General features: G+C 34.3%; 1 protein-coding gene across 1 annotated transcript; it reads right to left on the reverse strand.

The window, feature by feature from the left end:
- Positions 1–434: 434 nt before the first annotated feature.
- GCK72_012583 (uncharacterized protein) lies at positions 435–883 on the reverse strand (the record flags this gene model as incomplete). The annotated part of the gene is made up of 2 exons (XM_053729226.1): positions 435–618; positions 723–883. 2 exons carry the CDS (start codon positions 881–883, stop codon positions 435–437), a joined length of 345 nt encoding a protein of 114 aa, XP_053583998.1.
- Positions 884–18,953: the final 18,070 nt, after the last annotated feature.

The raw sequence follows: 18,953 nt of genomic DNA on the forward strand, positions 1-18,953 counted from the left end.
CAAAAAACCAGACTTGTCACGGGCCGGCCCGATTTTTGACAAATCTGCAAAAAACTGTATAAAATTATAGGCTCTGTTCGACAATAGCGGGACAATGGAGAACAAGCGGGACAATCCCCGAACAAGCGGGACAATCCACGAATGAGCGGGACAATCCCCGATTGAACGGGACAATCACCGAATGAACGGGACAATCACCGAATATCCCCGAACAATCACCGAATGAACGGGACAATCCCCGAATGAGCGGGACAATCCCCGACTGAACGGGACAATCCCCGAATGAGCGGGACAATCCCCGAATGAACGGGACAATCACCCAACTAATACACTCATCACATTTTTTAGTACTTGTGCCTATTTCTTTTTCTGTTTTTTTTTGTTATCGAAAGAAGTTATTACAGTCATTTATTTATTTAATTATCATTAATGGGTTATTCTTCAGTGAAATCCTCGTCCGCAGTCATTTCCTCTCCTTCAGTGTACTCTTCATCCTCAGCCATTTCCTCTCCTTCAGTGTGCTCTTCATCCTCAACCATTTCCTCTCCCTCAGTGTAGTCCTCGGTGTCAAGGTGTACACGAACGAGGTGGCTGCCACGGATTGTAATGGCTTCTATGCTTGAAAGGGGAAGTCGGTGCTCGAAGAACTTGAACCAATTGTTGTTGATGGAGCACTGAAAGTGTACTTGTGTGTATGTGTGTGTTTCAAGCGATGAAATTACCTGAAATCCTGCTTGAAGCACTTGGATGCGGATCGAGATGAAATTATTGGGGAGGGCCGGATAAATTCGTCTCTCTTCAGTGTCCCAAGTTCTTCGGAAAAAAGAATTGAAAACGATGCTCTGGAAACTTCCCGATGCAGACTGAGAATGTTTATGGTCATTTCAGCTTTGGACTTGTTGCAAACGAAAGGAAATGTCGGTGCAACACCGGCACCATGACGCTTGTGACAGACGGGAAAAACCTAATATATACAAATCGCCCCAGCTGTTCCACTGGTTCCACAAATCGGTCCACACTCGCCCCAACTACAAAATGGACAGGTTTGCATTCTATCAACAGTATCAGACGTTCACCACAGAACAATATTTTTCAGAATAATCAAGATCAAGAGTCGGATGAAGACGACGATACTGAGATGCAAGACGATCCCACCTCAGATGATGATGTAGACTATTCTTCGGACAGTGATTCAGCCGACGTTCCGGTCACAGTTTCAAACACTGGAAGAAGAAACGACGTCAGAGGACGACCAAGGACAGTACAAACCCGTGGAACAAAAGGAGCACGTGGAAGAAACCAGGGATCAAACAATTAAATAAATAAATGACTGTAATAACTTCTTTCGATAACAAAAAAACAGAAAAAGAAATAGGCACAAGTACTAAAAAATGTGATGAGTGTATCAGTTGGGTGATTGTCCCGTTCATTCGGGGATTGTCCCGTTCAATCGGGGATTGTCCCGCTCATTCGTGGATTGTCCCGCTTGTTCGGGGATTGTCCCGCTTGTTCTCCATTGTCCCGCTATTGTCGAACAGAGCCAAATTATATTAGATAAGCCCAATAAGCATTTTCAAAACCAGTGGTAGAGTTCTATTTTGTAGCAATTCTATTTCGTTCAGTTCTATTTTGTGGAATTCTATTTTGTTACAGTTCTATTTTAGTCAGTTCTATATTGTTACAGTTTTATTTTGTCGCAGTTCTATCTTTCCGAGTTCTAAAATCGAGTACCCCCACAATTGGAACAATCAAAAAATTAAAGATTCGAATTTAGGAACATTCTGAAACATACTAATTTTGCGATTAGAGTCAGTAGGTTTATCTAGTTCAACACAAAATTTCCCTGTTCCCACTATTTCACATATGTACAATGGAACCAACTTTGAATTAATCCAGTATTCCTCTACTATGATTCCAAACACGTCGCTAAAATTCTTAAAAAGAGAACATTTTAAAAAGAATAGGTAAATAATCGATTAAATCACAACTTTCTCTTGAAGTTCATTGCCGCTAATAAAAAATCAAGGGGAATTTCAGGTGCAGCGCTTACGTTAAGCTCCGCCCACAACTTCCTGCCGCACTTGCGCGTTTTTCAAATTTTTTTGAGAATCCTTGTCGAAAATTCATTTTTCCAACCAAAAAAAAGTTATTAATTCAAATTTACAAACATTCTGAAACATACTAATTTTGCGATAAGAGTCAGTAGGTTTATCTATTTTGTTCTCCCATTTCCCTGTTCCCACTTTCTCAGATAACGGAATCGACTTTGAATTATACGATTATTCGTATTCATCATGAAGCTGAAATTCAAAAAGAAGGAGTAGGACCCATGAGTTTTGAGCTATGTCTCCATAGCTCGTTGACACCAAACAGAGGTTAGAGCTCATTCTCATTTTGTATTTATAAGGTTTATGACGTGACTTCTGGGTAGGAAATAGAAATAACGGGTAGGAAACGACTGGATAAGGAGGAATATGAAGGATTGAGATCTTTTTTGGGTGAATGTTTTTTATATATTGAAAATCGAAGACAAAGTAGCATTACCGATTCATAGTGACTATATGAAACATGAAATTCTTGAAAAATAATTCCTGACGACCCAACTAGATCACAAAAACGACCAATCTAACTCAACCCAAATTCAGAAACCAATGTCCAACAAACACAAAAAAGAGAAAGAGAGAATAAAAGAAGACATGAAAGAAGACAGATTGAAAAATAGAAGAATAAGATTTTTTTGGGTAATTGGTTTTATTGAAATAACCATAGTATCATTAAAATGTGCACCGATTCATAGTGACTGTATGAAACGTAAAATTAAACAACATTTTTAAAGGGTTGTTGATAACACAAGCTGAGAAAAAACCAAGGCAATTCCAAGACGAATTTCACTTTTCCTAGGCTTTCTGAATTGATTCATATCACAAAATCTAAAAACCTGAAATAGTGGTGTCCCCCTTAAATCATTGACTAAGTATTATTAAAACTTGCACCGATTTATAAATATTATATGAAACACATACAAAATTGTTGCTAATTCCTTTAAAGCTTGATTTAGAACCGGGCCACTTAACTAGATCACAAAAACAACCAATCTAACTCAACCCAAATTCAGAAACCAATGTCCACAAACACAAAAAAATAGAAAGAGAGAATTAAAGAAGACATGAAAGAAGACAGATTGAATTGCATTGAAAGCAGTCATTTCGAAATTTGAGAGGATCTAACCAGAACTTTCTTTTTTAGGAGAAAAGGAGGAGAGGATGAACTGAAAGGGAAGAGAGGGAAATGGGTTGGACTTTGAACTTTTGGATAGGATTTTTGAGTGAATGGGATGAAAGTGGGGGATCGCAGTTTCAGTGCTGACATAATTGAGATTTCAATTTGTGTTTTACATTAATTCGGATTTATTTCAATTGACCCAAACAGATTCATGCCATTCAAATACTTCTAAATCCAAACACAAAGTACTTTCTAATCCTTGAAAGTCCGTCGACCCCAAAAGATGGATAATTGAGTTATATTGTTCTGGTTAAGGGACCAGAGAACACTATCCGGATGTTCATCTTTTTCTCAGAATTCTGAGAAAATGAATGAGAAATAGAGAAGAGAGCACATTTGAGAATGTATAGAGATTTCATTAATTGTATGACTCAATTAATGAAATTAGTGGGTGGAATGGGGGAGTATTGTAATTAGAGTTGAATTAAGATGATCAGAGATTGAAATGGATAAATGATAATGTACCAAAAGTCAAAGACATATACCAAAGTATTTGTTGCTTGAGAAATTATATATTTGAAACAGTAATAGAATTATAGATGAATGCATCTGTCACGTGACGTAACAGTTTTAGAGAAATTACCAATAAATGTTTTATTTCATGTCAGTAACCGATTTCAGTTTTGAAACCCTGTTTCAAGTGGGTCATAAAACAAGAATCATGGTGCAGTTAGATCGATTATTTAAAAATCAGAATTACTCGAACTAAAATTTAAGCCAAAGTTTGAAATATCGAAAGAATTGCATGGGAAACTTGAAAAAGATAATAAATCCAAAAAGTGACCACCTATTGTCTAAAGTTAATGATTTAGATGGATGTTCTGAAACGCAATACATTTTTTTTCAGTTTCACCCCGGTCAATTATGAGAATAGTATACAAACTGAACTGATCCATTCTTCCTTTAAGTTCTTATAAAACCCGAAATTTCAAATATGTTTCTTTCATGCCGTCACTTGAAAAAGCAACATATCATCTCGAGTTCTGACAAAGTGACAAATTGTTTCTCTCCTTGTCAACATAGCAATTATGTCAAAAGTATTATGCCAGTGTTTCCGAAAATAGAATGACAAAGTGACATATGTTTTTATGTCATTGAGATCAAATTTCCTATACAGATATCAGAATTGTGAAAGCTCCCAAGTTTAAAAAGACTAGCATCTCATTAAGTGAAAACAAAAATGATTTGTGTCAGTACGTAATTTGTGGAACTCAACACATCTGCAACTAACTGGTCAGAGAGAGGCTATATACATGTAATACAGTTTTAAGAATGTGTTAAGTCAAGACAAATTTGAAACAAGCGAGAAGATCAAATCGCTTGTCCAAAATTGGTTTTTATCCGTTCTTGTTCCAGATTGAGCAGTGTTCTAAAGACGTTTGTTTCTGTTATTAGTTCTGTCAAATTTCTGTTAAGAATATACAAACGCTGTTTGGTTTCTACAAAGCATCGACATACCATTTATTAAATAATTGATTTTTCTAAGAAATAGTTTTTTACAATTCTATCCAAACCTGAAACCAACTACATCTCCAAGTTCAAGCTCTCAGATTCGTCAATCTCAATCTCAATTTCTTCATTTTTCATTCTTTTTAACCGGGCCGAAACTCAGCAAGTTACGCGCCGGCTCGTGTCGTCTCGTTTCGGCCAAGTACATATGTCCATTGAAACGCAATCGATGAACGGGTTGAGAGCTCGACGATGAATCAGACGATGAATCCATTAGTTCGAAAAAGACGTGATAAAAATAAAACACTTGTCCAAAACAGTATTTTTCTCAGTGTTTATTTCAGAAGTTGAACATATTGATGTCCTCCGTTGAACAATTCGATATTACCAGTTCCAAAGACGTCATCTTCTGTTATTGTCCATTCTATTTTCAGCTCATTTAGCAGATATTTTCGGCAATCCACACAAATAAATACATCATTTTTGTCTGCAGAAAATGCAATTCGATTAAGTGTCTGACTAATTTTTGCGTTGCAGAACGATGGATTCCGATTCAAACTTTATAGTTGGGCAATAACTGTTTTACAATATTTATAATACTCTTCAAATAATAACTGCAGCACTGGTCTGATCTTAGTTCACCGAAAAAAGCGTTCGTTCCAAGAAAGAAAATTTGTTTTTAATTTGTGCTACAGATACAAGAAATTGGAACACGGTTAAATCGAACTCATACATATTTGTTGTATATCTCGTACACTTATGGGCGTAAATAAATAAATAAATAAATGAAATTGCCTGTCCAGAAAAGCGACAGCAGCCCACAACTAGACTCATTCCATTTTTAAGATTTTTTTTGATTGCAAAGGTTCATAAGAAACTCCAGAGAGTTCATGACGGTTTTAAATAATCACACATTTGAAATCGCGATTCTGTGTTTTCACATTTCCTGTGAAGAATGCCCAAGCATTACTTAATTTTTTTCACTAAACAGTTGATTGTTCTGTGAAATAGTCATTTTTGAAACATTCCCAAAACCTGAAATCTTTACAACATTTGAAGCTCGAACTCTTGACTATTTTCAGTTTCGTGTGCAAGAAGACATTTGAATAATTTTTTAATGCAAAAAAAAACAACACTTGTCCAAAACAGTTTTTTATCAGTATTTAATTCAGAAACTGAACAGATTGATGTCCTCCAGTAAACCACTCGCTATTCCCAGTTTCAAAGACGTCATCTTTTTTTGCTGTCGACTCTATTTTCAGCTCATTTAGCAGATATTTTCGGCAATCCACACAAGAAAATACATCATTTCTGTCTGCAGAAAATGGAATTTAATTAAGTGTCTGACTAATTTTCGTGTTAAAAATAAATCGAGCAACGAGGGATTCAAATTCGAACCTTTAGATTGAGAAATAAGAGTATACTGTAAAAACTGTATTAGAGCGAGGATTCAAGAATATGATTTTCCCAGTGTATTCTCTTGGTTCTGATTAGAAGCAGCGTAAATATAACCTCTAGATCAACAAATAGAATTTTCAAAAAAGTGTTTTCCGTTTAACTTTAATGAGTTTCTGAAACCCCAAAATTTTTCTTAGAGGCGGTTGAAAAATAGACCGACATGTCGCTCTAATACAGTTTTTACGGTAACTGTTTCAAAAGGTTTAGATTACTGAAGACCTCTGATAAACCTCTGATGAGGATTTGATACACCGTTCGAATTTATTTATTTCTATTCAGGTATTGTCGAAATAAAAAAAGTGATACCCGGTGTTTGCGGACTTAATGCTAATTTTAATAATTTTTCCACTAAGTCCGCAAACACCGGGTATCACTTTTTTTATTTCGACAATAGATTCATAACATTTTTGTAGTGGCAAAGGTTCACCAGGAATTCTAAGCATTTGAGTTCGCAAGGTCCTGAACAAATCGATTTTAACATAGATTTTTTTCATACTTGCAAGATTCCGGGGCGGCCCGGCCCGACCCGGATTTGAATTTTTGAATTGCTTTCACTAGAAATTTTTCTTCAACAATTTTTTTTCTAAAAGTTTTCCAAACTTAAACTCACTAGCGAATAAGATATCAGTTTTGAACGGTAATTATTTGACAACATTATTTCGTTTACTTAAGTGGCTGAGATTTAGGGCTCTGATATATTCTTGATAAGATCATTGAAGTTTCTGTTTCGAACTATTTTATTCTGTGGCTATTATTGTTTGATAATGATATTTTCACCTAGGCAACAGCTTTTAATAAATATTCCAATTTCAGTAATCAGAGGAGGAATTTTCGTCGTTTTGAACTTCAGGACACTTTTATTATTTTTTCTCCAGAGGAACACAAATACAGCTGTAAAAAAGCAAGGTTGGGATTTATATTTTATTAATTGACAAGAAAACCAATCAATACTATTCACGTTAGAATTTTTCCCGTCTAATTGAAACAGTTACTTTTCTGTTTCATGAATTTAACATGTAAATGTAACTCTAATAATTTTATGGGCATCATGACGGCATGAAATTCCATAAAAATCTGAACGAATTCAGTGAGTTCCACCGAAAATCAATTTTGAGATTAATCAAGGAAAAAATAAACTTTATCGAAGTTGATTACATTTCAAATATAAAATCATAACTGGAAGTTGATCTAGACAATGTCGACCACTTTAGAAAAGTTGCTCGTTATTGCATATTCTCTTCGATATCCCAAACAATGGTAACTGAAGGACAACATGAGCATTACCATGAAAAAATCGAAACTTCAATTCATAACTAAAACGGAGAACTTATTTCTGCTTCAACATTGAAACTTTTGGTCATTCACTCATGATGGGATGGATACTTTAAAGAAACAGTGAAACATCAATATTCTTTTGTTCTTATAGTTTGCCTGCTCCAATATCTGCTTTTCTTCAACGACTTAGAGATGGAACTTCTTAAAACGGGAGATGACAAAACAAAATCTAAATCGGACCATTTTGCTCAGAATCAGCTTGCCATCATTAAAACTACAGTCATTATGCAGTTTTTTTTTCATGTGAAAACAGGGAACTTCCAACCACGAGAATACTGAAGTTAAGATTTTGCACATTCATTAAATTTCCGAAACATAACTTATTTTTAAAAAAATGATTTGTAATTTCACACGTGTTTTTCTGTTGGTATGGAAAATGTTTGAGACCACATCCCATGTTTTCCACTTCCTAAAAAATTATATTCAATTTTCGCATGTTCCCTTCGATTTCAATCAAATCGATATAAACATAACATTCAAAAAATTCAAAACTTCACTTTAAACGTAGAACAGTGAATTTTTTATGTTTCCGCAGTTCAATTTCTGATCTTTTGCATGTAAAATTTTTATTTAAAACATTAAATGGTATTTTACCCGAACCGATCTCAAAAAGGCGCACAGTCGAAAAACTGACCAAAAATGCGGGAAAAATTACATAAATTGGTTCGAAAGGTGCTCGATCAAGCTGTGTATCAACATGCAATAACGAAGCAGCGAATTGAAAACTAGCGAATTTCATTTCAGTATCCACTTCCAGACCCGTGCTATATGCAACCCAACTGTTTATTTTGGAAAAGTTTGGAGCAAAAGAAATGCAAATGCAGGTACCGAGAAAACATATTCCTAGTGTGAAGTGCAATCTTTCTAAAATCGCTTTCTAGGCAATGGAACAATTAAAAAATTGTAGAGTCGAATTTGGAAACATTCTGCAACAGACTAAGTTTGCGATTAGAGTTAGTAGGTTTATTTTGTTCGTCACAAAATTTTTCTGTTCCCACTTTCTCACATAACGGAATCGACTTTGAATTATACCATTATTTGTCCATTAGTTGATTCAAAACATGAATCTCAAATTCAAAAAGAAGTAGTCGGACCCATGAGCTTTGAGTTATTTCTCCTCAGCTCGTTGACACCAAACAGAGGTACAAGAGGTCAGATAAGAGAGGAAAGGAGTAAAGAAAAGGGTGATAAGGTGAGAGATTTTACTGTTTCAGAATATAATTTTGTCGGGAAGAAATGGACAGTAGATAGTGTGCTCTGTCGAATAATTGGTTGTGACTGTAGAACTGGAATATCTACTTCCAATAATTTATATTTTATATTTTTTTATTACTGTCTGCAAGGATTCCTACAGTTATGAAAAATTTGAAACAGGAGGATGTGAATGAATAAAACCTGGATTCAAAAATTGATTCTGTTCCAGATAGTTTATTTCAGAATCCTTTTCGTACTAGTTACGCTATTTTCATAAATAATGTACCTATTATTAAAAAATATTTTTTAAACTATGCTTTGCTACTAGCAAAAAATAGATTTTCGGTTTTTCGCTACCTTGTGAATCGGTCTATTTTTGAAAAACAAAAAATTCGATCATATTTTAGTGGAATTAATCTGAGAAAGACGAGCGCAGTCGAATAACTGTCCAAAAATGCGGTAAAAACCCAATATTGTTCAAAAGTGGTCGAGATGCGTATCAAAATGGACAACAAAACATCAAATTGAAAAAAATATAATTTTGAATTTGCCTCCAAGTCAGAGTTGAGCGGAATTCCGCCTTCCGCCATTTCAAAAATTTCATTCCGCTCAACTCTGCTCCAAGTCTAGTAGAGCGCGTTTAATTTCAGTACAGACATGTGCTATATGCAACCAAACTCGCCATGAATGTAACAATCAGAAAATTATAGATTTGAATTTTATAATATTTTGCAACAGACTAATTTCGCAATTAGATTGAGTAGGTTTAAATAGTTCATCAAAAAATTTCCCGGTTCCCACTTTCTCAGATAACGAATTCGACTTTGAATTATATCATTATTCGTCGATCATTGCGATTTTTCAAGTTAATTCAAAACATGAAGCTGAAATTCAAAAAGAAGAAGTAGGACCCATGAGTTTTGACCTATGTCTCCTCAGCTCATTGACACCAAAAAGAGGTTAGAGCTTATTCTCATTTTGTATTTATAAGGTTTATGACGTGACTTCTGGGTAGGAAATAGAAATAACGGGTAGGAAACGATTGTTTTTTTATATCAAAAATCGTAGACAAAGTATCAATAAAATATCCACCGATTCATAGTGACTATATGAAACATGAAATTCTTTAAAAAATAATTCTTGACCATTCGTTGCAGCCAACCCAGCTAGATCACAACAAATCCAAACTAACTCAACCCAAATCCAGAAACTTCTTCTTTAAAAATAATTCCTGACGATTAGTTGCAGCCCCAACTAGGTCACAAAATCGTCCAATCTAACTCAACCCAAATCCAGAAACCAATGTCCAACAAACACAAAAAAGAGAAGGAGAGAGAATTAAAGAAGACATGAAAAAAGACAGATTGAATTGCATTGAAAGCAGTCATTTTGAAATTTGAGAGGATCTAACCAGAACTTTATTTTTTAGGAGAAAAGAAGAAGAGGATGAACTGGAAGAGAAGAAGGGAAAATGGGTTGGGATTTGAACTTTTTGAAAAGAATTTTTGAGTGAATGGGGAAATGAGTGGGTAATTGCAGTTGTTCAGAGAAAAAATGTATAAAGTTGAAAGGTTGATCAGCATTGGATTGTGGAAAAACTGACATAATAGAGATTTCGATTTTGGTATTTACCATATTATCGCTCTACTGACATCAAACTTTTTTTCAGCTTTTAGATTTTTACCTTGAAACGGACAATTTTTGAGGCTACATTCCCATCAACTTACAGAAACAGGAACTGGTTCGTTCAAATCCTTATAAATCCAAGGCTCCAACATTTTTCAGGATCCAAACACAAAGTACTCTCTAATCCATGAAAGTCCGTCAACCCCAAAAGATGGATAATTGAGTTATATGGTTCTGGTTAAGGGACCAGAGAACACTAGCCGGATGTTCATCTTTTTCTCGGAATTCTAAGAGATGGAGAAGAGAGCACATTTGAGAATGTATAGAGATTTCATTAATTGTATGACTCAATTAATGAAATTAGTGGGAAATGGGGGGGGGGGGGAGTATTGTAATTTGACTGAAATTAAGATGAGCAGAGATTGAAATGGATAAACCAAGGATCGAAGGCATATCAAAGCAGTTGTTGCTTGAGAAATTATAAGAAACCGTTTGGAAACAGTAAGAGAATGGCAGATGAATGCATTGGTCACGTGACGTAACAGTTTTAGAGAAATTCCCAATATTTTATTTCATGTCAGTAATGTATTTTGATTTTGAGAACCTGTTACAAGTGGATCATGATACAATAATTATTGTTCAGTATGAGTTAGATAGATACAGCCAATGGGATGCATATGAGGCGGAAAAAATTTAAATTTTGAAATTTTGACAGAACTTGATGGGAAATTTCGAAATTTGAGAGGATCTAACCAGAGCTTCCTTTTTTGGGAGAAAAGGAGGAGAGGATGAACTGGAAGATAAGAGGGGAAAATAGGTTGAACTTTGAACTTTTGGAAAGGATTTTTGTGTGAATGGGATGAAAATGGGGGATTGCAGTTTCAGTGCTGACATAGTTGAGATTTCAATTTAGGTTTTACATTAATTCGGAAAAAATTTAAATTTTCAAATTTTGACAGAACGGGATGGGAAAGCCAATAAATTTCACAAATTCTGAAACACAGTGGGTAAAAAAGTGACAACACAGTCTAGATTGAATATTTTAAATGGATTTTCTAAAACGCAAAACATTTTTTCAGTTTCACCCCGGTCAATTATGAGAATAGTAAAAAAAATAATGAAAACGGAATTCCTATAGTAAAACCGAAACCAAAATTTGAAATCTGTTTTCTTCATGCCGTCATTCAAAAAAGCAACATATTATCTCGAGTGTTGACAAAGTGACAAATTTTTTTTCTTCCTGTCAACGTAGCAATTATTTCGAAAGGATTATGTCAATGTTTTCAAAAATAGAATGACAAAGTGACATATGTTTTTATGTCATTGAGATCAAACTTCTTATACAGATATCAGAGTTGTGAAAGCTCCCAAGTTAAAAAGTCTAGCATCTCATTAAGTGAATACAAAAATGATTTGTGTCAGTACGTAATTTGTGGAACTCAACACATCTGCAACTAACTGGTCAGAGAAAGGCTATATACATATAACACAGTTTTAAGAATGTGTTCAGACAAGACAAATTTGAAACAGTCAAGAAGATCAAATCGCTTGTCCAAAATTGGTTTTTATCCGTTCTTGTTCCAGATTGAGCAGTGTTCTAAATACGTTTATTTCTGTTATTAGTTCTATCAGATCTCTGTTAAGAATATACAAACGCTGTTTGGTTTCTACGAAACATCGACATACCATTTATTAAATAATTGATTTTTCTAAGAAACAGTTTTTTTTACAATTCTATATGAACCCGAAACTAAATACATCTCCAAGTTCAAGCTCTCAGATTCGTCAATCTCAATCTCAATTTCTTCATTTTTCATTCTTTTTTACCGAACCGAAAGTCAGCAAGTTAGGCGCCGGCTCGTCTCGTTTCGGCCAAGTATGCACGTTTTTCATTACCAGTTTGTATTACTCCTATCCATTGAAACGCAATCGATAAGCGGGTTGAGAGCTCAAAAGACGATGAATCCATTAGTTCGAAAAAGAGGTGATCAAAATAAAACACTTGTCCAAAACAGTATTTTTCTCAGTGTTTATTTCAGAAGTTGAACATATTGATGTGCTCCGTTGAAAAATTCTATATTGACAGTAGCAAAGACGTCATCTTCTGTCGTTGTCCATTCTATTTTTACCTCATTTAGCGGATATTTTGGGGCATCCACACAAGAAAATACATCATTTCTATCTGCAGAAAATGCAATTCGATTAAGTGTCTGACTAATTTTTGTGTTGCAGAACGATGGATTCCGTTCGTTTTAAGTTCTGCGTTCGTTTTAAGTTCTTTTTCAAAAAAAGCGTTCGTTTCATAATTTTTTTGAATAATCACAAAATTGAAATCGCGATTCTGTGTTTGCACATTTCCTGTGAGGAATGACCGAGCATTACTTAATTTTTTCATTAAACAGTTGATTGTTCTGTGAAATAGTCATTTTTAAAGCATTCCCAAAACAAGAAATCAATACAACATCTGAAGCTCGAAGTCTTGACTATTTTCAGTTTCGTGTGCAAGAAGACATTTGAATAATTTTTTAAATGCAAAAAAAACAACACATGTCCAAAACAGTTTTTTATCAGTATTTAATTCAGAAACTGAACAGATTGATGTCCTCCGTTGAACACATTCGATATTACCAGTTCCAAAGACGTCATCTTTTGTTATTGTCCATTCTATTTTCAGCTCATTTAGCAGATATTTTCGGCAACCCACACAAGTAAATACATCATTTCTGTCTGCAGAAAATGGAATTCAATTAAGTGTTTGACTAATTTTCGTGTTAAAAATAAATGGAGCAACGAGGGATTCTAATTCGAACCTTTAGATTGGGAATTAAGAGTATACCGTAAATACTGTATTATAACGGCACCTTTAATAAAACGGTACCTGTATTATAACGGCACCCCATGTATACTCAGAATTCATTATCCCAGTGTATTTTCTTGGTTCTGATTAGAAGCAGCGTGAATATAACCTCTAAATCAACAAATAGAACTTTCAAAAAAGTGTTTTCCACTTAACTTTAAAGAGTTTCTGAAACCACAAAATTTTTCTGGACCGACATGTCGCTGTAGTTTTACGGTAACTGTTTCAAAAGGTTTATATTATATTTCTCTCTATTTACAGTCGATACATTCGAAGTATTGCTGAAAGCTTCACTTTAGAATTTTTTCTTGTCTAATTGAAACGATTACTTTTCTGTTTCATGAATTTAACATGTAAATGTAACTGTAACAATTTTATTGGCATCATGACGGCATGAAGTTCCATAATAATCTGAACGAATTCAGTGAGTTCCATCAAAAATCAATTTTGAGATTAATCAAAGGAAAAATAAACTTTATCGAAGTTGATTACATTTCAAATATAAAATCACAACTGGAAGTTGATCTAGACAATGTTGACCACTTTAGAAAAGTTCCTCGTTATTTCGAATCTGGAATAGAGAATTAATTCTGCTTCAAAATTGAAACCTTAGTTAGTAATTGTTAGGAAGAAAAATAGATACTTTAAAGAACAGTGAAACAGAGATATTTTTATTTTCGGATAGTTTGCCTGCTCCAATGTCTGTTTTTCTTCAACGATTTAGAGCTGGAAGTTCTTAAAACGGGAGATGACAAAACGAAATCTCGGCAGTTTTGGTGAGAATCTGCTTGTCATCATTAAAACGACGGCCACATTATACAAAAAATGTTTATGTGAAAATAGGGTACTTCCCAACACGAGAATACTGAAGTTAAGATTTTGCACTTTCATTAAATTCCCGAAACATAACTTATTTTTTTTAAATGATTTGTAATTTCACACGTGTTTTTCTGTTGGTATGGAAAATGTTTGAGACCACATCCCATGTTTTCCACTTCCTAAGAAATTATATTCAGTTTTCGCATGTTCCCTTCGATTTCAATCAAATCGATAAAAACATAAACTTCGAAAAAAAATTCACGAGTATTACATTTCAACAATTCAAAACTTCACTTTAAATGTGGAACAGTGAATTTTTTCTGTTTCAGCAGTTCAATTTCTGATCAATCATTCCTGATTCAATAATTTAGAAGTGTAGTTCGGTATTTTTAATTTTTGTAAAAGTTAGAATGTTCTGAAGATTATAACTATGAATACTTGGTCTTGTAGGCTCCTATGTCTGCAAAAATGCCACTTTTTACAAGCGTGTGGTTCATCTTATTTCAAATAAATTAAGAAAAAAAAGACTATTATTTAATTTTCAGTGATTTCAACAAGTACTGTTTCATTCATTCCACACGAACAAAATACGAAACTGTCAGAAGTTCTAAAGTAAGGAAAGTTAAATACTTTTTTTCATCGGTGCCCAAGATCCCTAAAAATGCGCCAACTTCAAATTTTCAGTATTTATTTTTTGCCCACTTTGATTATAACAACAACTATATATCACCTCTTTTTTCAGGTAAATTTTTTTTATTATGTGTTCCTGCGAAATTTTTTATACCAATTGTAGTGACACACTCAATCAGGTTTTTGAGACCACAATCATACCAACTAACAGAAACAGCAGCTGGTTCGTTCAAATTATTATAAACCCGAATCTCCAACATTTTCCAGAATCCAAACACAAAGTACTCTCTAATTGTGCCGCCGTCTATCAGACGGCTGGCGAAGAATGGCGAGAACAATAGTAAACAGATCACAACTTTATTAACACAAGAACTACTAACCAATAGAGGGCTTCACTGGGTTCTTCTCGGCGGTCTTTGGAGCTGGAGGCGCTGGATCCACGTCCATGCTGGAACCATCGACGGGAGACGGGATTTCGGGAATCGAAGGCATCGGGCAATCCGGAGAGTTGACGTGTAGTGAACGGCGGGCTCGTAGAGAGCAAGAGTGGTTTGACTGGCTTTCCGGCTTCCTTTTATGCAGACGAAAGTAGGGCAGATCGTTATCGGCGGGACATCGAAGGTCAAGGTCACGGAAGTACCACGGGATGGCAGAATGGAGAAGTCCAAGGAGGGAGGGTCACGGGTCACGTAGTTCGGGATAGAGTATTGGATAATAAAGTGTGTTGTCCTTTATGAGATTATGGGAATCGGTGAGGGATTCGGTGTGGCTTTGATGTGTTTGGTGAGGTCGTGAATTAAGACCTCATTAATTCCGCGCCACTAATCCTTGAAAGTCCGTCAACCCCAAAAGATGGATAATTGAGTTATATTGTTCTGGTTTAAGGGACCAGAGAACACTATCCGGATGTTCATCTTTTTCTCAGAATTCTATGAAAAGATAGAGAAGAGAGCACATTTGAGAATGTCTAGAGATTTCATTAATTGCATGACTCAATTAATGAAATTAGTGGGTGGAATGGGGGGAGTATTGTAATTTGACTGAAATTAAGATGAGCAGAGATTGAAATGGAAAAATACTGCACCCATAAACGATCAAAGTATTTGTTGCTTGAGAAATTATATGTTTGAAACAGTAAGAGAATGGTAGATGAATGCATTGGTTGACTGCTGTATTAGTATGTGTTGGATACGGCGAAATATGAATCAAACCAAAATTTGAAACTTTGACAGAACTTGATGGGAAACTTGAAAAAGCAAATAAATTCTCCAAATACTGAACATGAACTAAAAAGTCACTATCCACAGTCCAAATGATCCAAATGAATTTTTTAGATGGATATTCTGAAAACGCAAAACATTTTTTGGCAGTTTCACCCCGATCAATTTTGAGAAGACCACACAAACCAATCTGATCAAATCTGTCTTTTAATATTAAGACCAAAATCTCAAATCTATTGTCTTCATGCCGTCACTTGAAAAAGCAACATATCATCTCGAGTTCTGACAAAGTGACAAATTTTTTCTCTCCTTGTCAACATAACAATTATGTCAAAAGTATTATGTCAATGTTTCCACTAATAGAATGACAAAGTGACATATGTTTTTATGTCATTGAGATCAACTTTCCTAAGGTGATATCAGAATTGAAGAATTCAAACGCTTCTCAGATCTTGGAAAACCCATGAAATATCACACTTCGCCCATCTTAAATTCGCGATAAAAATGTCTTTTAAACTTCTGTGAAGAAGAAAAAAATCAATGTTTCATCTGCAACAAATCAAACAAAAGACATTGATAAAATCGTTTGTTTGAGCGGTGTCATCCATTAAGTAGTTCATCACTTCCAGATTCGAAAACGTCATCTTCTGTTGTTGTCCATTCTATTCTCAGCTCATTTAGCAGATATTTTCGGCAACCCACACAAGTAAATACATCATTTTTGTCTGCAGAAAATGTAATTCAATTAAGTGTCTGAATATTTTTATATTACAATTGAAGTGAAGAGCGAGGGATTCAAATTCGAATCTTTTGATTAAGTGATAAAACTGTTTCAAAAGATGTATAGAAGACCTCTGATAAATAATGTTGAAATGCTGAGACTATTTATTTCATTTCAGGTAGATTCATAAAATTTTTGTTGTGGGAAAGGCTCATCAGGTTTACTTCACGACTATTGCAAAAAATGCGAAACCATTGTTTTCAACAAACAAAACTGCTAACCGCAAATTTCGAAACTGTTGTTTGCAATTTCAGGAAAACGAAAAACGCACAATTGAACAAAAAACCATTGGAGAAGTTCCAAATTGAATAACTGCAAAAGAAAAGACAATAAGATTGACTAACCGTTTTTCTTACAAACATTGAATATTAGAAACGACGAAAAAGCTTTTGATCTTTTTTTCTACCTTGCGAAAAAAATTTCAGATATGTGAGGTTATTCTTCAGTTATTCACTTTTTGTGATAACCGTTTCAAATAGCAATTATCCTTATAACAGTCTAATGATAGCATGATCGTTCTCGGTAATGGTACCATAATTCCCACGGAATAATATCTATAGACATGAATGACTTTTTGAAGGTAATACATTGTTGAGTATGAAGTTGTTCTGTTTCACAATCATAAAGAAAATATTAAGAACACTTAATTATTACATTAAAAAAAACAAATCACCACTTTTTAGCAAGTATCCGTTAGTTATTCGATTTCTTAGGATGGTTACAGTTCCCAGCACCATTGAAACCATTGCATGACATGTAACTTAAAGAACATTCTGAAACCGAACTCTTCGTTTTGGTTCTCGAAAAACCCGAAATAACAAAAGTCACAAACCCGACTCAACAAAGATTTGTTGAAAATACACTGCACCCCTACATATATAAAAACCTTTGTCTTGATTTCTACGCAATTGACTTCCAACAAATGGTAGTGCTCAGAGTCTGATTTTGTATTGATAATGAGACTATTCGTTCTCCCCCGATTCATTCAGTCTTTTTTTCTTTTTTCCGGTAAATGAGTCGAGGGAAAAAAGTTTTTTTCCGGACTTGAATAGCCCAATAAAATTATTGACTTGAGTTATTGACATCACGAAGCTTACCTATTATCAGTTATAAACTTTACTGATTCATATCGTGTAGATGAAACAATCATTTTTTGAAGGAACGTTTACGAAAACTTGCTGAAAGCTTCATTTTAGAATTTTCTCTTGTCTAATTGAAACGATTACTTTTCTGTTTCATGAATTTAACATGTAAATTAAATTGTAACAACTTTATTGACTTTTTGACGGCATAAAATGAAATAATAATCTAAACGAATTCAGGGAGTTCCACCGAAAATCAATTTTGAGATAAATCAAGGAAAAAATAAGCTTTATCAAAGTTGATTACATTTCAAATATAAAATCACAACTAGAAGTTGATCTAGACAATGTTGACCACTTTAGAAAAGCTGCTCGTTTTCGCATATTGTCTTTGATATTCCAAACAATGGTAACAGAAGGACAACATGAGCATAACATTGAAAAAATCTAAACTTCATTTCGAATCTGAAATAGAGAATTCATTTCTGCTTCAACATTGAAACTTTTGGTCATTCACTGATGATGGAATGACTATATTTTATTTTACCTTAGATTTGGATGAGTCCAGAATAAAACTCAGTTATTAATTGTTAGGAAGAAAATTGGATGCTTTAAAGAACAGTGAAGCATCGATATTTTCGGATAGTTTGCCTGCTCCAATGTCAGCTTTTCTTCAAAGATTTAGAGCTAGAAGTTCTTAAAACGGGATATGACAAAACGAAATCCCAATCGGGCAGTTTTGGTGAGAATCTGCTTGTCATCATTAAAACGATGGTCACATTATACAAAAAATGTTTATGTGAAAATAGGGAACTTCCAACCATGAGAATACTGAAATTAAGATTTTGCACTTTCATTAAATTCCCGAAACATAACTTATTTTTTTTAAATGATTTGTAATTTAACACGTGTTTTTCTGTTGGTATGGAAAATATTGGAGACCACATCCCATGTTTTCCACTTCCTAAAAAGTTATATTCAGTTTTCGTATTTTCCCTTCGATATCAATAAACATGACACTCCAAAAATTAAAAACTTTGCTTCAAATGTAGAACAGTGAATTTATTTATGTTTCAGCTGCTTGTTTTCTGATAATTCATTTTGACATCTTAGTTATTGTTTCTTCTTTTCATGTTTAGAAGTGCCAACGCTATCGGCATGGGCAACTTCTTTGTATTTCGACATTTTCAATTTTCATGAAAATTAAAGTGTGCTGATGA

Source organism: Caenorhabditis remanei, chromosome IV, assembly GCF_010183535.1.
Source record: "Caenorhabditis remanei strain PX506 chromosome IV, whole genome shotgun sequence".
Lineage (NCBI taxonomy): Eukaryota > Metazoa > Nematoda > Chromadorea > Rhabditida > Rhabditidae > Caenorhabditis > Caenorhabditis remanei.